At 39.3% G+C, this 23,500-nt stretch overlaps 2 protein-coding genes across 2 annotated transcripts; both read left to right on the top strand.

Annotated features, from left to right (window-relative positions):
- Nucleotides 1-1,023: 1,023 nt before the first annotated feature.
- On the top strand, nucleotides 1,024-3,351 carry dnajc22 (DnaJ (Hsp40) homolog, subfamily C, member 22). The gene is made up of 4 exons (XM_068304220.1): nucleotides 1,024-1,081; nucleotides 1,802-2,409; nucleotides 2,500-2,792; nucleotides 2,936-3,351. The coding sequence occupies exons 2-4, from the start codon at nucleotides 1,860-1,862 to the stop codon at nucleotides 3,110-3,112; spliced, it is 1,020 nt and encodes a 339-aa protein (XP_068160321.1). The 5' UTR covers nucleotides 1,024-1,081; nucleotides 1,802-1,859; the 3' UTR covers nucleotides 3,113-3,351.
- A 664-nt stretch (nucleotides 3,352-4,015) lies between these two features.
- Nucleotides 4,016-11,922, top strand: ikzf4 (IKAROS family zinc finger 4). The gene is given in 9 exon segments (XM_068340628.1): nucleotides 4,016-4,368; nucleotides 4,371-4,487; nucleotides 6,872-6,926; nucleotides 7,008-7,115; nucleotides 8,959-9,261; nucleotides 9,369-9,536; nucleotides 10,198-10,341; nucleotides 10,424-10,555; nucleotides 10,824-11,922. Coding segments are annotated over 9 exon segments (1,881 nt in total). The 5' UTR covers nucleotides 4,016-4,335; the 3' UTR covers nucleotides 11,645-11,922.
- The last annotated feature ends 11,578 nt before the right edge of the window (nucleotides 11,923-23,500 follow it).

Below are 23,500 nucleotides of genomic sequence, written 5' to 3' on the forward strand. Positions count from 1 at the left end.
CTTTTCTCAAGGTCAAGGTCATCATCTCATTTTCATCCCCTTTCCTGCCCGAGCAATGTGCTTTGCGTGTCATCTTTCTAGCTGCAACGGTTGCGAAGATATTTGGTGGACTAACTAACGGACGGACGCACAAACAGGCGGATGGATGAACGGATGAACACATGAACACTGACAATCACAATTACATCACCGCTTTGAAACGGGATGTAATATGCCTGGCACCTCTAAAGAAAAACAGCTTCACAAGTGCTTTAGATTAACGAATCTGTAAGAATAAAATATTAACAAAAAGGGCAGAAAACAAAAAAAACAACTGAAAAAGCACAATAATAATTGAGTTTTAGTTCAGAATAAAATACGCAGAAGTTGTGCAGAAGTTCAGATGTGAATGACAAAGTACAGGTCAATTTCATGTGTCCATAAGGAAATATAGTTAAACACATAAATGATGAGATATGTTCTAAGCTTTCATTTAAATATGTTCATTAAGCTGCCTTCTAGCTCAATGAACATATTTCATTATTGCATCAGTAACAGTAATTCAAAGGAAGACTTCCTTGTATATTGATGTCAGCAGCAGTAGCAGCTGCCTACATTTTGTCTGCATAATCTTGTGTGCTTTCAGACTTAATCCACAACTTCCTCGTAATGTTTACATTTTAAGTCAAATATGAAAGTGAATGTTCATTTGAAAAAGAACCTCTTTAAAATCTGAATTCTTGTTCTTCACCTTTTCTTTTTACAGGTAATTTGTTTGACGTCAATAGGTTTCCGTTATCGTGGCACACAGGAAATAAAGGGATTGGAGGATATTATTATTTGCTTACAGGTTACTGTGTTTTTACATTGGCCTCTAAACACAAGACAAAACAAATTAAGCCACTTTTTGAAAAATGTATGTCCTACAACTTCAAAACATCCTTTGGCATCATTTCCTCACTGTCTCAGTTCAGATGATCAAGGCAACTAAAAGTTGCTTTGCAGCCACAGCGTGATTTCACTGACATGATCCAAAGTCCAACTGTTGCAATAATATGCAGCAACTTCTTGTACGGAAAGGACTGGAAAGGATTGAAATAGCGTAAGTAGCAGTTATTATTTTACAAACTCAGACCGAAGCATAAAATAAATTTGATTAAGTGAATCTGTTGAAGTGTCAGTATCATACAGACTTTGGATTACATTTGGATTTGCCTAGTATATAACGAAAGATTAGCGTCTACCATTTCAATGTCTGACATTCTGTAGGACGACATGTTTCATGTTGTTTTATAGAACATCAGGCAAGTACAGGTTGACACAGCTCATTGTATTGCCTGTCATGATTTAAGTGACAATGTCCATTATGGGCTAAGACAAATCCTTTTTATGCAATATATTGCTTAACTCGTGGATTGGATGACAGAGATTAAAAATCACTCTGTGTGCTGACCAATAAACCAGCTGCATGTGGATTATACTGTCAGCTAGTGTAATGTGTGGCACAGGTATGCACTTAAATAGATAAAAAATGATAAAAGTTATAAAAATGGATTAACAAAATTAACAAAATAGCTGTACTAAATCATATGGCAAAGTACAAAGTTGTTTGGAAATATACGTCAATTTCAACCATTACAAACAGCAAAGATTGGTGTGGTAGAAAATTTATCCTAGAATTTAAACAGAATAAACTCTTTGAGAAGTAATGATGCCTATAAATTATTAGGATATTTTCAGAACATAGCACTGCCAAGAACTAATAATTTCTCATAATTCTGACTTGGGTATAATGCTAGACTCTTCTGTTCCCCCATTGTAGGTTCTCATCATAGGCAAACACTCATCTGTCAGAGGAAATGAACCACTGAGGCCAAAGGATGGCTAAAAGATTAATGGTAACATATGTCCTGTGGGCAGTAGGTGGGCCTTTGGGCCTTCATCATTTGTATTTAGGGAGAGACAGTCATGCTCTGTTGTGGATGGTAACCTTGGGTGGATTTGGGTTTGGCTGGGCCAGAGAGGTCTTACGTATTCCTGCATATGTTCGTGAGGCCAATCAAGATACAGAGAAAAGGAGAAAAAGATCTCCCTCGATGGTCCCACCACCTGTGAGTCCTGTCAGGTTCGCTGGACAGGTGTGTGTTGGAATCTACTTTGGCACCATTGCTCTGATTGGACTGAACTCTCTTAAGTTCTTCTATTTGATTGTTCTGCCTTTATCTGTGGGTGCAGGGGTACATCTGGTATCTATTGCTGGCCACCAGACATCAAATCTCCAAAAAACATTGACTACTTGTCTCTTAATTTCCCCATTATTTTACGGCAGTACATTATCTCCTCTGCCTATAAGCCTGGCTGCCAGCGTCACTGCTGCACAGTACCGTGGTTTCAAAACTCTAGAAACATTTGGTCACACGCAGGAACTAGGTGAGACTATCTGCACAAATTTGACAACTTACCTGGATAGCACCAATTTTAATTTTATTACAGTGACATTTATTTCTGTCTTTTGTCTAGGTCCACGGCTTTACAGGCTTGGTCTAGCCTGGCTAGCTTTCTCTGCTCCAGTGGGTTACTGTGTTTTCCATAACACAACAGCCACACTCTACTACCTGTCTGACTGTGTAGCAGCACTGCTGGATGTTTTCTGGTTTCTTCCTTGGCTCAGAAATGTGCTGGAGTACATTCTTTTAATACCATATCGGTTCTTCTGTTTTCTCACTGGAGGGGGTTATTATGAAGAGACTTGGAGAAGGGTGCTACAAATATTACTCCATGAGTACACTGAAAGAGAAATTGAGGCACTGCAGGTGAGCACACATGAATTAAAGACCACATTAATTGAAGACCATATTAGTAGCACATTGAGTTATAGTTCTGGGAGTCCTGTTTGTATTTATTCAGTACAGTAATAATTTATATGCTGAATCTGGATATTCCAAATGTGTTGTAGTTATTGTCACTGGAAGCAGAGGCCTCTCCTGAAGATATAACTCGCAGCTATAGGGAGCTGGCTAAGACATGGCATCCAGACCACAACCCCAGCAAGGATGCTGAGGCAATGTTCATGAAGATCCATGAGGCGTATGAGATCCTTCTCCAACGACACAGACCCAAGAGATTCAAATAGTTGCCCTTCACTTCTTAATGATTGGCCTGTGAAGTGCATCTGTGATACTTTTGATGGTGTTGTTTTATAGTCTAAATGTTGTACTAATGTTGGCTTATAAATCAAGAGCATCTCTGTCCATGTATCGTGTGGACGTCATGGTGCGTTAGTTGCCAGTGACAAACAGCAGCCTGCTGCCACCTTGTGGTGTGTTATCTGTTTTAGGCTATTACCATACATTAAAATCAACATCTATTTTACGTGTTTGGTTGTCATTCAGCGCTATTATACCATTCACATTTCCCTTTATTTTGATTTCTATATGAATAGTAAAATTAATTATTATTCATTATTCAGTTTATGCATGTATTTACTGTATATACAAGCACCAGTCCCGTGGTAATATGACTAAAGCCGAAGAAAACTTACCCCAATGATGTAGAATCACATACCTATCATTATTAGTCCGAAAGTTAATCAGGAAAAATGTAATTTCTTCATGTCACTCAGTAACCTTTGAAAACGAATCAACACACTTCCAGCTTCAGCTTGATTTTCACTGGAGGTCTGCAGCATTTTTATTTATCTCAGAGGAGAGAATTTTCCGTGCAATTTCATAAATTAAAAAACAAATTCCAAAATAGCACTTTGATACAGATATTTATGTGTGGAAGATCTTAATTCTGCCCATGTATTGTAGTCTCAATCCATAAAATCAAATTTAAGAAAAAAGCTTACTTATAAAAATATAAATGGGCGACATCAATATCTAATGGATTTGCCCCTTGTGTCATGAGCTCCATGAAAATAACTAAATAAAAGTAATCAAAATTAGATAATCTTTTTACAAATCCTACAAGTAATCAGACAAACTAACTGATAAAAACACAAGCTCTTTGGAGCAGGTAATGACTGTATAATAAATATACAGTATGTGCAACCTAGTCGCTAAACATAATTTAAAAATTATAATAATAAAAAATATAAATTTCTAATTAGCATGGGGGGAGGCTTTAATGACAAACTCTTCCTGAATTAAAACAATAATAATTTCAATAAGCTGACTCATCAACAAAAAAAAGGATAACCACCAGTCTGAAGTCTTCGTTCAGTCTGTGCGCGCTTATAAAGGCAGATAAGTGACATTATAACGCCACCTGTACTCGGAGCTAAAGCGCATCGATGCTTTCGACAATCACTGAATCAGGCGCTCTGTTGTACAATTATTCGGTCTGTATCCCAGCATGGGCCCGGAAGTTGTTTGGGATTCCCAGGTAAAAAAAAAAAAAAAAAAAAAAAAAATCCCGGAGATGCTGTCGTCGCTCGGGAAAACAAACAGCTATCCGTACAATTAGGGAGGAAAACAACAATCGGTCGCCAGGAAGGGAAGAGCTCCGTGGACTTCACCGCGACGTTTGGTGAGACCTTCGATCGGGTTTGAATCTGGAAGTACGGCGTGTTTTTGAATAGTTGGTGAGGTGAATGCCATTTGTCGTGTGGTCGGGTGCCATAGCAACGGCTCATGAGAAACATTGCATGGCTCAGGTCAGTCTGACGTGCTCGATGCTCGATGACAGCTGCGTTCATGTAGACAATTTGGACTGTGGCAACTCCTGCAACAAATTGCCGTTGTGTCTCGCCGCTGTCGCGACCGTCCACCAGCCCGTTGGTGCCGTAATGAACCAAAAATCCACCGAGCAGATAAAACAAATAGTCACGTATGGATGGAGATGCCATGACAGTAATTTGCAAATGTGTTTTTTAACATACAATCGTTCATATCGGACGGAAAGCGTTGTCAGACGGGGAATCTGCGCTTTTTTTTTTTTTTTGCGCGTCCCTTTTCATCCTAATCGCCGTGCCCTGGTGTGACTGGCGCGTCTCACGGCTGCATCACCGCCTGTTGCTCCCCATGCGCGTCCAATCCTCTATTCATTTTGCCCTGCTATGTGTTCTCTCCGCCCCCTCTATTACTCCACAGTCTCCCGACTGAAGTCATCCATTTGAGCTAAAAAGATGCGACGTTCTAGATGTAAGCGTTCATCTTTTTCCCCACCCACAGCATAAAATTCAATATAGCAATACCTGAAGTGTGATCATTTAAAATCGACATGTTGCAAACGTCGGAAAATGTTAACTCAGCAGCACCAGCATGGTAGTCTGCACGGTTCACTTCAACCTCTACTATTTATATGAGCAGTGAATGTGTAATATTAATATGCCGGGAAAATGTCAAGAAAAAACATAGATAATAAAAATGGGAAAATTACAATACATAAAAATAAAACACCACCTCGATTTTTTTGGGGTTTTTTTTTATGTTTTGAAGAAAATGAACTAATTTCCTGATGCGACTGTGCTGACATACGTACAGTTCACTAATATTCAGACTATGATGGCTCGTATAGTTCATACCTCCAACAAGAATCCCCCCTTTATTTCATCCAAGCCTCATCCAAAAATCAGTACAGTATTTCCCGCACTATGAGGCGCACCTAAAAGACTAATTTTCTCAAAAACCGACAGTGCACCTTATAATTCAGTGCGCCTTATATATGAAAACAGTTTTAAAATAGGCCATTTATTGAGTTCTCAGATGAGTTCTCAACTCTCAGCTGTAACTTCAATCCAGTGTGCCTTTCATGTGAATTTTTAAAAAATGTGTCATTCATTGAAGGTGCACTTTATAATCCAGTGCAATTTATAGTGCGGAACTACTGTAATCTTAATTCAGATTTTTCATTGACATTTACACCAAAATGCACACATTCAAGCCCCTACTTTTGTAACGCTATTTACATTCAGTATTCCCTGAGAAATGAAAATAAACACACCTTATTTCACTGTATTAAAGACAACCATAAATAAATAAGACAAAGTCCTGGATTCTTCCCTTTGTCAAGATCTGGAACACAATTTGATTGTTCTGTTCTGGCCCAAGACCATCATTTCCAATCCATTGTGTAGCTTTTGAGTAAACTTGCTGACAAACTATCTAACACAGGACATGGATGGAAAACCTAACCTCCTTGGCAGAGGTAATGAAATCATTTTTTATTAATGGCTTCCCCTATCATTATTAATGATTGATAAGAATTGTTGGGTGAACTTTTATGGCTTCTGAATGTAGGAAGAGAGCCTGACAGAAAAAAGTTTGAGAACTTCTGATATATTGTAACGTTCGAAATGGAGATTTTGATTTTGTTTTTACTCACATAATATTCCGTCCATCTCTACTTCTCTTCATTTTCTCCAGACTATGCATTTTCCTCCCGATTTTTTTTTTTTTTTATCTTGATGTTGAATTTTGTTGATATTATGTCAGATATTCCAATCAAGGGCAGTTTGTGGGAGTGTAGCACTCGATTGCAGCATAGTGCAAGGTCTTCTAGCTATTTTGTCCACCCACGGTAGTTTCAACTCCTCCTCCACACCCCATTAGCTTTCTATAAATGTGGAGCTGTTCATATTCATTTTCTGGCCACAGTACAGAAGAATCCTTATGATACAGAAATAGCAAGGCAGAACTCAAATTTACCAAATAAAGTTTATAAGATTGAACTTATCAGGAGACACTTGGAAGTGAAAACATAAAACTATTGATTACTTATTTACCCATCTTTACTTATTATTGTTCTAACAAACAGCTGGTAAGTAGGTTTTCTATAGTCAGAATTAAAAGATTGTATTAACGTTTTTTTGTGCTTGAGATTTGTTACATTCGGTCTCATTTGGATTCATATGAGGCGGGGAAATAATATATATAATCTGTTTTTTAAGGAATCTGGTGAGAGAATGAATTCTGATGACTGCAATGGTTCCTCATGTGCACAAGGTAAACTTAAATACAAAGGAAGAACTGGTGTACTTGTGTGTACAATGTCTTCACTGAATAAAGAGGGTCTACTTGTTTCAGGTAATGGAGGAGAGTCATCAGCAGAACAGGATTTTTATGGCGGGATGCAGGGCCCTTCAGTGAGATCACCAAACAGTCAGCAGTCTTCACCACATCGCTCCCTGAGTGGTCAGTTATCAAACTACTTTTGTATTTCATTGTGGCCATATGGTCTATATTGGAGGCTTCATTAAAGTTTTGCAATAATAGTAACATCAATCAATAAATAAATAAATAAATAAATAATAACAAGAACCAAGGCAATCAGAGACCCACTTACCCTGACCTACTTCCAGTGTAGGTCAGGGTACCCTGAAAGTGGTACCTGACAAGTGCATAGGTTTGACCTTTCAGGGCAGGTCAAAGCTATGCACTAGCTTTGACCATTGATCAAAGTTAGTACATAGGTAGATCAAAGCACTAGCTTTGATTTGTGGTCTTACTCACACTGGCCTTCTCCCTCGTCCTTCTATCTTATTCGGTTCCTGAGTGTACAAAAGTTGAAATTTTACCTTGACCTAGTTTTGTCAAGGTCAAGGTCATCATCTCAAGATGTGGATTTTCATCCGAGTAATGTGTTTTTTGTTTCATCTTTCTATCTGCAATGGTTGCATTACAATAAATCACCGCTTTCAAGAGGGATGTAATAATAGTAATAATAATAATAATACTAATAATAATACTACTACTACTACTACTACTACTACTACTAATAATAATAATAATAATAATAATAATAATAGTTATCATTACCTTCAGCTGTTATAGGTACTGGCACTGTTCCACAGTCTTGGAATGTGTATACATTTGTATATTAAAGCTTTCAAGTATATATTTAAGCTACTGAAGTGTTATAAAATGATTGAGAATCTGCTGGCTGGTGCCAAAACAGCAAGATAAACAATAAGAACCTTAAATTGTATTCTTAAATTTACTGAGAACCAACGGAATGCAAATAATCAAGATACAATTTTGTTTAGAGGGATGCACGGAATCATCTCCCCCCTCTGGTTTTTACATTTCTACCTCGGCTGAATGAATTTCATCCTCAGCAGGACAACCCCATCAAAATATGAAAGAACAGGCAGGTTGTGACAGAGTTTTCTTACAGGAAGCCTATAGTCTTCATTGCTGGCACTAACTTTCAACCTGACCCGGACTGTCAGAGGTCTTGATGCTCGTGAATGTCATCATGCACATAAATCCATTGTTAATGTTACGTTTTAGAGACTGTTCGCATCAGACTAAATCCTCTTGTTGACTGCTTATTTTCAATGATTACTCCTCTCCCTTTTTTTTTTTTTTTCAATTGACTGCTTTGGGAGAATGGTTAAATTTGACATGAAAGCTGGAAGAAATTCAATTGCATCTTGTTGGAAAAGGATTGGCCTATTTTGACATTATATTTTAGGTAATAAAAAAATCTGTTTTTAGTCATCTGCTTTATGTGTGGATTCCAGAAAGGTTTCGAGTTTACTGTTACTTCATATTTAAGCTCAAGAAGCAGATGTCCCATTATTTTAAGAGCATGGCTTTTTTAGCTGTCAAACAAACCAATATTTTTTCAGTTTTGTTATCATTTGGTTTCAAAACCAATTTTTTTCATTCCAGTTTTTTATTACTGTGGTAATAAAAAGTTTTTTTCACATTTCAACTTGAACATGTTGGAATAATAATAACTTTCCTTCCCAATCAGAACCATTCTAAATCAGAACTAGAGAGCCTGACCCTGTTCTCAAGGCAACCTAGGCAGGAACTTAGTGGTCAGTTGTGTCAGATGCAGACTAGATACCTTTGTATGAAGGAATCAGAGCTGATTCCCTCTTATATTCCTCTCTGTGTTAACTTGAGTCATTTCCACACAGCTTTTAGCCTTGAAAAGTAACTGAAACATTTCCAAAATGTAGTTTTCATTAATTTAATTAAAAACAGGTTATATATGAAAGGTTCCAATCCTTCCCTCTCTATACAGCAAACTCCATTAAGGTTGAGCTTTGCAGTGATGATGAGTCACCAGGTGCTCCGCAGCCAAACAACAGAGCGGCTGTGACGGACGAAAGCAGGAAGGATGATAGAGGGGAACCCGCGGAAGAAATCAGCACAGACTTCATTACCACTGGAACAGATGGAATGAGCATTTACAATGAGATGGCCAGTTCGAAAGCTGCTTCACCAGGACCTATCCGGCTGCCCAATGGGAAGCTCCAGTGTGAAGTGTGTGGGATGATCTGCATTGGACCTAATGTGCTGATGGTGCACAAGCGTAGCCACACAGGTAAAATACATTTAGGTTGTACTAAAAGCTAAATTTATGGACCACATGTATTACTGCAATAAATACTAAGATATAAAGGCAATGCAATGCTGTTCATGTATTTATAGGTGAAAGGCCATTCCAGTGTAACCAGTGTGGGGCTTCCTTTACCCAGAAGGGCAACTTATTGCGCCATATCAAGTTGCACTCAGGAGAGAAGCCTTTCAAATGCCCCATTTGTAATTACGCCTGTCGCCGGAGAGATGCCCTCGCTGGACATCTACGAACACATGCAGGTAAATTCTTAAGACTATGTGTGTATCAACATTGTCTCACACACCAAAGACATCATGAAGACATTTCACATTGTTAAAGCTGATGGATGAATCTGTTCCAAAACAATATTAATCCATACTGTGAAGGGGAATAGTGTACACCACTAAAGCAAGTGTGAAGAAGTGGTGCTACATTAGAGTGGCCCTCTTTTGAGGCACTTAAAGGAAATAGGCCTGAAGACAAAATATGACATTTAACAGTTTCTGAAAACAGGAAATCCTGTGAATGCTTTCAGTTTAACTGGGTTCACATAAATACTTTGTACAGCAGGTATGGTCATCTCAATGGGTGCCACAGGTTTTCACGAAGAAGCGATTCTCGTAAAATGGATTTCAGCATGTTGACGTCAGTTTTTTCCGACGGTCTTCTCAAATGAAATGTTGCGGTGAACGGTTAGACGTTCTGTCAAGATTGGCAAGCTTCACAGAGTAATTACCAATAAATGGGGGAATCCACTCTCTCAAACCTTTCTAACAAGAAATAAGTTTGTTTTTTTAAAATCCCCTCCCACAATGCCATATTACGTGTCATTTTTGTGTTCATTCAACAGTGTCTATTGTCTACATTTGACAATTTTTTCCGTGTCTTAAGAAAACAAATACTTGTTTCTCATAATTACAGTTTCCTCTCCAACTGTTGGGAAACCTTTCAAGTGCAGCTACTGCAGTCGCAGCTACAAACAGCAGAACACACTGGAGGAACATCTAGATCGCTGCCATGGTTGTCTGGACCGTCAGACTGCAGTCAGCACACAGACAGCACAAAGTAATATGTCACACAAAAAAAGCCTGTTGAACTCTACTGGAATGTTTATAAAGGTAATGACTTAGCCATTCTCTATTTACAGATGAAGAATCAGTAAATATGGAGATGATTACTAAACCCATGCTCCAGCCATCCTGTAAAAAAATCCAGTTTGTGGATAGGCTGACAAACAGCATCACCAAACGCAAGAGGTCAACGCCGCAGAAGTTTTTGGGTGAGTTGTCATTCATCCAGACTGCCTTTACTCAACTATTTTTAACTTAACATATACAATAATCATGATTCATCTTCAACTCAGTAAAGTGACTGATGAAGAGCAGCAATGTGATCTCCATTTGGCATCATAAAGACAAATCAGCCAAATATCAACTTGACGTTGTCAGTCATGTTGTTTGAGAAAATGGACCAGATGGAGAAATTCAATCAGTCAAGGAAAAATGACATTCTAATTGTTATTTATTGGTGATATGTCTGTTACATAGGTGAAAAGCACATGCATCTTGACCTGCCTGAAGCACCTTATGAATTGTCCTCTGGCTCTGAGAAAGAAGGGGACCTCATGATCTCTCAGCCTGCTGGGGACGCCATTGGGATGGCGGGATCGAACCTCAAAAGTGACCAAGGAAAAAAGGAGAACCACAAGCTACCTGCATTGTCTCAGCTTCATCCTGCCTTCCTGTCGGAGCTACGAATAGTTATGGGCTCCATCAACAGCCGCATGACTCCTCAGGGTCCCCAAGCCCATAGTGGAGGTTGGCCCAAAGCAATGCCACTAGGCTTGGGAGGACGGGAGGCAGGTGAAAGCCGCGACGACCAGCCTTCTGCTCATAGCCACACCACCTCACCCAACGGCTGCCCTGACTCTACAGACACAGAAAGCACAGCAGAAGAGCAGAGCACAAGGGTTACAGCCCCGACAAGTACCTCCAACAACCACCACCTCCACTTCCAACCCCTGGCAATGCCCCGCAGCCATCCCACTTCCAGCCCCAGCCAGGCCAAAGACTTGGACCCAGAGTGGGAGAGAGCATGTCCTGTTCCCCCTGTCATAGTAAAGAGGAGTCATGGCTCACTCCTCTCCACCGGGGAGACTATGCAGGTGTTAGACAGGGATGGTCGGCCTGTGCATTCCTTCCAATGCCGGCACTGTCGCATTCTCTTCCTGGACCACGTCATGTTCACCATCCATATGGGTTGTCACGGCTTCCACCAACCTTTCGAGTGCAACATCTGCGGCCACCACAGCCACGACCGGTACGAGTTCTTGTCTCACCTCAGCCGTGGAGAGCATCAGGTGGCCTGAGGATAGGGGGACTGGTGGATCGACGAGAAAAAGGGGTCTGCTGCTCTCTTAAGTTGTGGGCTCATGTTTGTTCTGCACCAGATGAGTTACTTTAAATCCCAAGTGCACGTAAAAAGATTTGTGTTTTTATTGTGAGATTATTTATTCAACTAAAGCAGACATACTTTAAGTATAGAGGAGGAAAATTACATTCTAAGATTGACTTCACTCCCATATCAATTCATCTGGCAAAACTACTGGTTTTGCTTCAAAAGTGCCTTCTTTAGGAATTTCCTCTTTAAAAAAAAAAAAAAAAAAACTAGAAGGGAACTGGTGCTCAAAAATCTTGACTAGCCATCTTTTGCTAAGTGATTTAGCTAGCACTTTTGAGAGATTTAGAAAAGCACGAGCATTTCAAATGTATTGTAGTATATAGTATGATTAGTGTGTGCTAAGAGCATTGTTTTTGTGGTCGCAAAGGTTGTTTTATGTAATGTGTCAGGTCAGCTTAATATGCATTGAGAGCTTTATGCCTCTGAGTTTGGGAGTTTTCATCACAGATGAAGCACAGAAAAGGATTGCCTTAACTCCTACAGTAGTGCACTGCTGTAGGAATACATTGTTTACAGCGTGGTTCAACAGTGTGTGAGGTCACCTCAGACAAGGGAATGTTTGCAGCTACACAGTGAGACTATCAGGGCAAAGCAAAATCATGAAGGAAGTGAACCTGAGCTTAAAAACTATCTTTTGGATTTTAAAGTAAGCCTTAGAACGCTGGTGCAGATCAGACCATGAGCTATGTGGTGTACAGTAAGAGCCTGACTGAGTTGCCCTGACGTGCCACGCCTATACAGGATCGCACTTTTAGGTTTCCTGCTTATATATAAACATCTTTGCCTAAGCAACCGATAAGCTTTCCACATTTTTTTTTTCTGCAATTGTACGACTGCACTGATAAATTGCATAATGCTAACAATAACCGATCATCTCAGTTGTGACACCGGTGCATTTTGAACGGAGCTGGCCTTCTATAGAATCCCACAGCTTTGCACTGGTTCTATGGTCTACACTGTAGTGTGCTGCAATTCTTTTTGTGGTTTTACATTCAGCAGTTGTGGCTGAGATTTTACACAATTTGCATAATGTAAGTAAATTAAAAAACAAATTATTTAAGAATGAATTGACAAATCAGTTTTGATCTGCTGAGTTATTGATCGTGATTATCTATTTATTGTTGTTTGTTTCAGCCTTGGTGTATTTAATCAGCTATATCCCAAATCTTATCCAGCATACTCCTCAAGTCCATGAAATGTTACCTCCTGCTTCTTTATAGCACCCAAAAACCTTATTGCTACAGTATGGTGTTATCTGATAATGTTAACGTTGGGAACATGAATGAGACCAAACTCAGTATTCTAATTTGTTGTTGTGGGTTTGCTGCTTCATAGTTTAACTGAATTTTCTGTTATCAAAGGCAAAAATATACTTGAAACTGTTGGAAAATGTAAATCTAAAAATGCACTTGGTTTGATAAGTAGAGAGATGTGTGTGAATGGACTATAGCATGTGTGCTTGTCATTTTCTGCTTTTCCCTAAATTGTGAATTATTTTGGAAATGTGAAGTAATTTCAAAATGTAAAAATGAGACATGGGTTTTGTCTCCTGTGTGGACTTTTCAATGTTATACGATATTTTGTGAGTGACATAACATGAAAAACACTTTACCTCAAAGTTCAAGATGTACAACTGCCTCATCACCGTATATAAAAAAAGAGACGTCACATTGCTTTCCGAGATGTTCTTGCATTTACAAATGCCTGCCCCTCAATATTCTCAAAATTTTTACTGTCAATAAAGTAAAGTTTATTGTAAAAGTGATCCTGCTAGTTTGACTATAATGGCATTTGCATTCATGTTCTTATGTACTTTATTTTAACTTTGCATAGATACATTTATACATTCTCAAAAAGTTTATCCCTGTAAAAAATAAGGCACATATTTTGGTCATTACAGTTCAAAATTATAGTAAATTATTCAAAAATTATCTATCTCAAAAATAACAAATATATTTGGATATTTCAATTGTAAGATAGGAATATGTTGAACGAAAAAAGGAACATAGACATCACGTTCTATTCACATTTTCAGGATGATGTCAAATTTATACAAATTTATATACAGTATATATTTGTGTGTGTGTGTGTGTGTGTGTGTGTGTGTGCGTGGTTATTGTGTGTGTTCGTATGTATATATATATATATATATATATATATATATATATATATATATATATATATACACACATACATATACATTTACATATACATATACACACACACACACACACACACACACACACAGATATAATTAACTTTTAATATGATAAATATTTCACAGTCCTCTCAGTTTATTACATTTCCATTTTCCTTGTTTTAAATAGTTCTATTTTTAATAAATAATGACAAATTGAAAATAAGATTAATATCAAAGTAGGCATTGTGCGGTGGAAGCCTCAGTTAGAAGACTAGAACTGACAGCAACAGTTTATTCAGTGTGACTACAATAAATCTGAAACAGAGTATAAGATTCTTGCTTGTATTATGTCTGCATTATGTTAAGACGTCAGTGTTACACAAAAGTGTCTTCATTCTGAGAAACACATCTGTAGTCAAATTGGAAACTTGGACACTACATTTCCTTGTGACCTTTTGGCCAATGGAATTGACCTTTACTGTATCTGTTTCACATTTTTACCTTGTAATGTTTTTCCTCTGTGGGGAAATCTGTCTTGCCTGCTCCCATATACAAATTTTAGGTACAGTTTCAAAACTACTTAAAGATGAATAGACAGAGTATTATTTCTGGTTTTGAATTTGCACAGATCAGTGTGACCTTCATCCATTCTGAGGAAGTGTCTCACGCTGTTATCAAACCGAGTGTTTTGACAGTTTTTAACTGATGTGATCTGCTATTCAAAACCGCGTCAACAACAGAATTTTTTTTTTTTAATTTTGCAGCCTTGATATAAACAATTCACAAGAATACCACATTTATGTCCCCACCCAAAGCACTGCTTGTATTTACCAGCTGTTAATGTGGCTGTCAAGGCCTTTAATATGCTAATAGGATGAAGTATTGTGCTGCAAGTCAATGCTCACAAAATTGACTGAATGAATTGGCACAATTTAAGAATGTGCATGTGTAATTGCAATTTATAAAGCTTCAACGATTCTAAACAGATCATCATTTCTATGTGTGAATATGCAGTTTTTGTTTTAATATACTGTCTACCATCTGTCTTCAACAGGAAACGTAGGTACAGTATAAACCTCTGCTTGGCTCAGCTCTCACATTTCTTTGCTTTTGCATGTTTTGAATGTCTCATACATCACCAACGCAATACAAGTGGCAGCTTTCAAATCACATTGTTTTTATTTTCAATGAGGCATACAGCAGCATGGTGGGACAGCACACAATCAAAACCAAGTGACTGGGACAAGTCACAAGGACAGCCATGGTGTCTATGTATAACTGTAAAAGTCTCCAAGTCCTGATAGACAGTGTTTGACAAAAGAGCAAAAAAAAAACAAAAAACTACAGGGTGTTTCAGAGTGAAATTACAATGCACAGAATGATAAATATTCAATTGAATTTTCAACATTTAAACAGGATAAGAATTTGCAGTAAAGGAAAAACAAGAGGAATTAATTCCTCCCACTTACTTTCAATGCAGTGTTTATTTTCTCTGTTTTCCTCTTCCTGCCACTTATTTTTCACTTTCTGATTTAATTAGGCTAAATTTTGGTCTTGCTATATTTTTAAAGCCATCCATATTCCCCATGCTCTCTTAAGATATCCAGATATTATATCCATCCAGATATTATTTCCAGCCTTTTATCTTATTGCATGTGTTTAATGCTTGTAATGATACACATAGAATCAACCCCTATCAGACCTATCGTTATGATAAAACTGATTTGTTCTCATTTCAAACAGCCATTTCCACCTGCCAGGTTTGTATTTTAACAAACGTTATGGCCCCACAGGACAACTTCATTCTGAACTTCATTCAATTCTTTTGATGATGCCTTTGAGTTCAATTCACCCATTTTTAAAAAATCCTTCACTGCTTTTCCTAAATCATCTTTTTCTTTTTGCTTTTAGTTTTGGAACATTTTTTTTCCACCCTCTTTAATCTTTTTTAATCATTATTTCATAGACTGTTTAGTCCTTGGGGTCTGCTCTAAAGTTTCCTGAACATTGTTGTACAGATCAATTTAGCTATTTTACCTTTATTTTGAATTCCTGTCGTGTAGCTGCATTGAGTGTTTATGTTGTACTAAAACCAGAAAAGAATACAGAAATATACGGCTACATCTAATATTACAACTACAGATCATTTATCAGGGGATTTTGAGCCATTGCTTTTAAGCCATTGTTTTTTGTCTCCTTTACCTGACCTCCTGTGTTGTAGTCAATCATCCATCTTCTGTCCTGTCATGCTCTGTCCTCTGTGGCACCATGAATTCAGTGGATGGTATCAACAGAACAAGAGGTAAAATGATGCTTAATGTGTGAGCAGAGAAAATCCTGAAAAGTAATATAACTTGCCCTATTATTGTCCCTTTTATTTTATTTTCCGGATTGTAGGTCGACTCTCAGTTGCTGTGTCTCGAGCAACTTACTGAATATTTTCTCTGTTTGGATATTTGGCTCTCTGCTCTTTCACAGGTCAACACTGTCTATTGAACACAAATGTATGAATCAGTTGACACATTTTTCATGCTAATTTAATTCACACTTTCTCATGATGAATTCAGTTGAAACTGATTGGAAAATAAATCACCAATGTCCAGAAAAACACACCTGGATCATTATTTGGAATGCAATGCTGGGTTTGTACAAATAATTACTGTACTTTTTTTTCTCGTTTCCACAGACCGGATGTTATTATCTGGTTACAAAACAAGATCTAATGTAATGTAGGACTGTCGGTGTAGAATATAACAGAATGTTCAGGGTTCCCATAGTGATCTGTGCCCCAGGTGTTCTACCACACCATGTTTGGTTCTCTTTCTTTGAAGTCAAGTGACAACATCCGGTCTCAGAAAAAAAAAAAGTATTCTTTTTTCATTTATTATTTCTCGTTATTTATTTTGTCTTGTTGAAAACAGAAATTGAAAGTCAAATCGTTTTTAAATGAAATTACAATTTCTCATTAACCCCTTCGTTTTTGACAAAAAGGAACACACGTTGTTGTTGTTGTTTTTGTTGTTGTTGTTGTTGTCGTTGTATTCTATACAAAAAAAACCCATTCTTTTTTTATACCCCTTTCTGAAACGAATATTAAATTACAATTACATGGTACACGGAACAGATTGCTTCGCATAGACATTTTTGACCCTAACTAAATGCTTGCAGTTCTAACTTTCTGTCAGTAGATGGCAGTCGTCACCAACATCAGTAAGACCCACAACGTGATTACCATTGAAGGCCACGTTTATAGTTGATCTGTACTTCACACACGTCTTTCACTCCACACAAGCCTTAATTTGGGAAATTGAAATGTGTTATTATTTTCAAAAAGAGGCCCATGTGACATTGTTTATATTATTGTTTCAAGATGGGTCATGATTAAAATCGAGTACAGCTCACGTTTAGATGTGCCAAAGTGGAGCATCCTTTCCTCAGAACTCATTCATAAAGTGTTGGAATATCTTCAGACCACCAGTGAAATTTTTCTACCAGAAATTTCTTATCTTTTTTTCTTATTAGTTCTCCATGGGTTTGAGGAGAAGTACCAGCTGCTGCACAACTTTAAAGTTGAAGACAAACAAAGAATGGCTGCAGGGAAAGAAATCCGCTATGATCCAGGCATAAGACCTAAGAAACCATCAGACCCTCGCAGTTCAAATACGGGTGAACATTGCCACACATTTACACCTGGACATTTTCCATTGTCATATAGCTTCCAAAAGCTGAATCAAGCTGTAATAAAAATGTCTATATCCCAGAGGATTTTTTAAGAAATCTGTCTGGATGGTTGACAAATGTGAAGCTGGTAGTATGTCAAAAAATCAGACCAAAATGCTGACACACCTACTTCTCTTTTAGATGAATCCAGATGTCTGAAAACTTAATGACTGGCAGGTAATCAAAAGAGGGATGTGTCTCAACAAGCTGACTGTTGGGATAATCTGTTCTCTGCAGCTGTAACTGAATGAAATACAACACGCACATGATATTAATCAAAGTATATTCACTTATGCAAAGGACATGTTGTTTTTTTTTGTGGCTATGTCAACCTCGGATAGATTCAGGTGGGCTTATTCCTCCAATAGTATCTTAAACAGGGGTGTGTTGAGGGTTCAGTGCCCTTGGAGAATCTGTTGACAACTGCTGCATCCTTACTGATGACACTCACACACCAGGTTTCATGATTTAAACATGATGCTGGACATCGTCCATTTCAAAAACCAGGCAGCATTTAATGTCCAAATTAAAAACATTTGTACATATAATCACAGCACTTAACAGCTTCTCCTGTGAAGTTCTCTGAGCTCATGTGTTATATTCACACAATATTCAATTGGGGGCCAGAAGGAAGCTTTTAGTGTGCAAACTGTACTGAAAGTCTACTGGCACAGTTTGTAGGACAGCTCTGGCTCTGGAAGTGATTAGCCCTCAAAGCTTGGTTAAGTATATTGCAGAGAGACAAGGGCGGGTGGGTGCATTATCGTGTGTGTGCAAGTGTGAGTGGGACATGGGGAAGAGACCGAGATTGGGGCGGTTCTGTTATGCGAGCAGTTCTCAGTATGCATGTAGATTGGAAGATGTGTGGCTCCTGTGGTTGGCTGTCCCCTGTGTCACTGCCTTTAAAAACAGTTGCCAAGAGAAATGTCTTCTTTACAGGCTTTGGCTGCCAGATGCAGGGGATAATGGACAGGACTGCAAAAGGAAATATGTTGAGGGAGAGGTGTGTGCCATGCAACTGAGCACACACACCTACTGACATGCATAGATATACACTTTGTGGTCATGGACCACCAGAACATTGAAGTAAGGTTTGAAAAATCTTTGAATCATCATTGTACAGCAGCCTCTTGCAGACGTTGACACACAAGGGAAGTATGTTGTGTCACTCTAAGTCGTCATGCATGAACATACAGATGCCAGAAGTGACAACATTTTGAGGATGTGTGCATAATGTGTTTTGGGGGAATCATATACAGTATGTCTGTGAACCGACACACGGGGCGCCAGTGTGTGAATGTGAAAGTATGTCTGAGCTGGAGAGCCAGTGACACAAGAATGTGTCATAGTTCCTGCAAGCCACTCAGCTCCTAAAATGCAGCAAATAAACATTCCTTCACTGCTGTGTCATTGCTGTGTCCTCGCCCACCGTAGCTGTAAAACACAGCTAGTAATTAAAACCAAAAACTGAGCATTTCTCCCTTTGTCTCCAGAAGAATTACAAGATTTAAGATGAAGACCTTGAGCCTGAAGCCATTTCTCAGTGCTATTTATTGACTCAAAGATGCCATGTAGAGGTTGAGATGATGTCTGACCGCTTAGTAAAATCAGAATCCTTTTTATCACTGTCATTTTATCTTGCTAAATATAAATATGAAGCCATATTTCACTGTATAGTACAAATGATCTCAGTAAAAGTAAAACAGTATGTAATACAATACATAAATATCATATATTTAACCTTAGACATACTTGGATAACGAGAAGCGTTCAATCTAACCAGGCACATATTGCTTCAATCTATCACTGAGTAGTCTGCTTGATGTGAAGAAACACAGACTTCATCCCCGCTGACAGGTGAAATAGTGCATTGACTCATTTTTTGTCGCATACATTCCACCACAGTTTGCACTCGTTTGATGACGACGTCGGAGCTGAAGCCTGTCTTTGCCGTACACATACACCGTCAGGGGTCCGCACACAAATTCTCCCTGTTATTACAGTCCAGCTCATCAGTCTAGCATATGATCTCCACTAGAATATCCAGTGGTTTTAACACATTGATGTACAGTTTTCCAATGAACACGCTCAATCCCAGGGGATCTGATAGTAACATGTCCTTTATCAGTTTGTTGTCTCTTGTCTGCTCCTGTCAGGTTAAATATTCACAGATGTGTAATTAGAGAGTTAGGTTTTTTATTTAGGATGGATTTTAGTCGTTCTCTTCCAACGTTGTCTGTAAAATTCTACTACAAGTTGAGCATTTGGGGTCTACGATGGATTCAAGATCACTTTAAATTATTTAGCAAGGTGATAATTCATGATGATTGGGTGCAGCAGATGATGAAAAAAGGATTTAATATCAACAGTCAATGGATAAAAGGGACATGACACCAAGACAATCAAGAGGTCAGTGTGTGTTTGTGCAGATGGGTGGCTGGAGAGGGGGGGGGTGTTGATACATCAAAATATATTACCACCTCATGCAGATTCACTTTTTCAAGTGTTCATATGCACAAGACTCAGCGATTAACATCGTTGTCAAGCTGGACTATCACAAACATGCACAAATACACACACACACACACACACACACACACATACACACACACATGCACACATACGCAAATGTATGTACCTCTCATAACTGTGAGGCTTTTTCTCCATCTCACTCCACAGAGGCGCAGAGCCTGACCACAGACATAATGCTGATTGCTCACCATGATCAAGTGGTCTGTCCACATTCCCACCCTGATTCAGTGTGTGCAGAAAACCCAACAGTGGAAAACAGAGTTTTGTAGAGAGCAGTGACTGTTTGTTCTGTTTCTGCAGCTCCATCCTCTTCACATCCCTTCCCACCATCCTGTTTCTCACCCCAGGAACATGGGAACAGTCAGACAGACCCAAAGTAGTGTGTGCGTGTGTGTGTGTGTGTGTGTTTGTGTGTGTGCGTGTGTGCGTGCGTGCGTGTGTGATGTGTTGGTCTTAACGTTCATGCAGATTAATTCAAACTTCCCTCTTTCCTGTGTGACAGGTTGTTGCAGGTCGGTAGATGATGAAGTGATGGAGATATTAGGAGGCCGTGGCCATTGTGATGCTGGCTGGTTGTTGCTGTGGAACTGCCATCTGCCGAAAAGGTCAGTTGCTAGGGGATGATTCTCCTGGACCGTGTCTGCCTCCCAGCTGCCATCCACACACCCACACACATACACTCAAACACACCGGCTTCAGTACGCACACACGTATGCAACACACTCTTTTCATTGTTTCCTTGAAATCTGAATACATTTCACCCAGTGTTTTGACAGCCATTAGTCCACTGGGTCATTTTTTTGTAACTTTATATTTCTTTATGTACTTGGTGTGTGTGTGTGTGTGTGTGTGTGTGTGTGTGTGTGTGTGTGTGTGTGTGTGTGTGTGTGTGTGTGTGTGTGTGTGTGTGTGTGTGTGTGTGTGTGTGTGTGTGTGTGTGTGTGTGTGTGTGTGTGTGTGTGTGTGTGTGTGTGTGTGTGTGTGTGATGAAATTGTAAATGCATATTTTGTTATGTAATAGTCTTGTGGTCAACTTAAAGGCACAAAATCAATGCTTCTTATGTTACAGCAGTGTAAGGGTGTACCTGTCATAACAGTGCCCCTAATTATTTGGAACTTCTCTTCACCCACAGGCGAGTGTTAGGATCAATAGAACGTTGGGGGAGACATGCTACATTATGAAACACACAACCTGTGGGTAGCCTATCATTCTGAATTATCATCCAAACCCCACTGCGTTTATTTGACTCACACATCCTTTAAATTCAAGTCAGGTCCACCCAGCAGTTAAAACATTTTTCCATTTTTCCTTTAGCAAGAATTCTCATTTGCAGCCACTTTATCTTTTTTTGCCATCTCATCTTCTCTGCATTCATAATAATGACTAATATTGTTAAATCATTTGTAAGGATCAGAAGTTGGAGGAAACTTCTAGTGTTAAATCATGGACAACCGTCAGTGTGGTTATGTTTCATATTGTCTGTATAATACATTTTAAAAACGGTTCCATTAACTTTGACCCTAGTAACCCTGTTCTATTGTTCATGAAGTTAAGCATCAGTTTACTGTATAGTTAATCTCAATCCAAATTAACCATTTAATGGTGAGTGATACCCAGAACTAAATCTTTGTTTGACATCGGATTAGAATTAGTAAAGCGTTGCTGCATGTAATGTAAATGCTGTCATGTGATCACAACTGGATGCCCACCTGTTATTATCTCCTGACACTGGATATTCAGGACCTGATGGGTTGTGATCCAGCTGTGCACATATTTTTTTTCTGTTTGTTTCTCTCTTTTACTTCCACGTCATACTTTCCTGCTCTCCTTCCGTTTTTTTTTTCTCACCTCCAACCTTTATCGTTTCCCCACCGGTCTTCCAAGAGACGGTGACTTCTGTGGAGTGGAGCAGTTGTTTTTGTTTGTGCCCTCCTCATCATGGCTGCCTGCTCGCCGCCTGGCAGCCCCGTGTGTCAAAGGTGGCTTCAGCAGAACAGACTGTGGGAACAGCCGGTTAGCCTCCCCTGGTCCCCTGCTCCCCAACCAGAGGGGCAGCCATCAATCCAGCACTCCCCCTGCTACTACACACACAAATGCCCAACCAAACACACACTCACAGCACTCACACCCACTCCCAATAATCCTCGGAAGCAATTTCATCTCGACTCGGGTGGCAGCCCATTGTCGCCAGCCCCTTCAATCTTTCCTTATTAACTCTCGCTTTGTCCCGCATCCGAGCTTCTGGACTCATCTCTCCTACATTCCGATCGATGCTGCTCCCAGCACTCCCAGGCAACCTCCATTCCCTAATCCCACTGCCTCCCCCACCAGCCACCCCACCCCAAGGAACTCTTACTGCTTTTTTTTCTCCAACCTGCCGATCACCTACTTACAGAGTAAGGTAGGGGCATTAACTCCATGGGTTTTCTGAAGGCAGAGCGTGAAGACAGGGTGGGTGAAGGAGGAGGCGGCCACAAAGTGACTCCAGCCCAGACAATTAGAACAATGAGCAGGGCCTGTAGGGGGCTAACTCGCTGCGTCACGCCTGGACGGTGGGGTATTTTGTCAGTTTAATGAATTGTCCGTCAGGCCAGGGCCACATCGCAGGCTGCGCAGGGAGAGGCCAGCAGGGACCCAGACACTAAGTCGGTATTTATTACACTGCCTTTGTCACTAATTGAGCTAATTATCACTGACTCCTCAGCACTCCCACAGGCAGTACCCCCTCCTCTCACTCTCACTACCGACACTCCGACTCTTACGCCTGGGATTTGAACTCTGCCTTCCCTCCTCTTTTCTTAAATCCGTCTGCCACTTCATCTTTTCACCTGCGGATGTAGGTGTTTGCTCTTCCTGATTTTTAAAAAAAATATGTTCATCAAATTCTTTCAACCAAATCATGCAGTCAGCTCATTGTCCAGTAATATATGATATATGATTCATGTTTTGAGCACATAGACATGTATGTAAATTTCAAGTTCTAATCTTTTAGTTTTTTATAGATTACCCACCCTCCTGTTTGCTCAGACATGCTCTATGTATCCTCTTATCTCCTTTTCATCTGCTAGGTGAGATGCCAATGAACCTTCACTCAATTTATTGATTTATTATTTAGCTGCTTGATCTCTGTTCATACCACGAGCAACGCAGCCCCAATTTAAGATATCTCATCTTTTCCCTCATCCCTGTGTCAGCCCATCTTTCCTTACAGGTATAACTCTGTTTCTCTGCTGCTTGAACCACTGGATGTTTGAATATACTGTATATCAGTGTCTTGATGCGTCTGCCTCCACTTCACTCTGTTAGGATGCCCCTGGCTGCTCCGATGCTGCGATTATAGTAAGTGTTAAGTTTATTAAACTACCATGGTT

The sequence above is a fragment of the Antennarius striatus genome, chromosome 2 (genome assembly GCF_040054535.1).
Source record: "Antennarius striatus isolate MH-2024 chromosome 2, ASM4005453v1, whole genome shotgun sequence".
NCBI lineage: Eukaryota > Metazoa > Chordata > Actinopteri > Lophiiformes > Antennariidae > Antennarius > Antennarius striatus.

Coding starts and splice junctions, on each gene's coding strand:
- dnajc22 (XM_068304220.1), top strand. CDS start 1,860: ATGGCTAAAAGATTAATGGTAACATATGTCCTGTGGGCAGTAGGTGGG. Junction 2,410..2,499: donor TGGTCACACGCAGGAACTAG/GTGAGACTATCT, acceptor TCTTTTGTCTAG/GTCCACGGCTTTACAGGCTT. Junction 2,793..2,935: donor GAGAAATTGAGGCACTGCAG/GTGAGCACACAT, acceptor AATGTGTTGTAG/TTATTGTCACTGGAAGCAGA.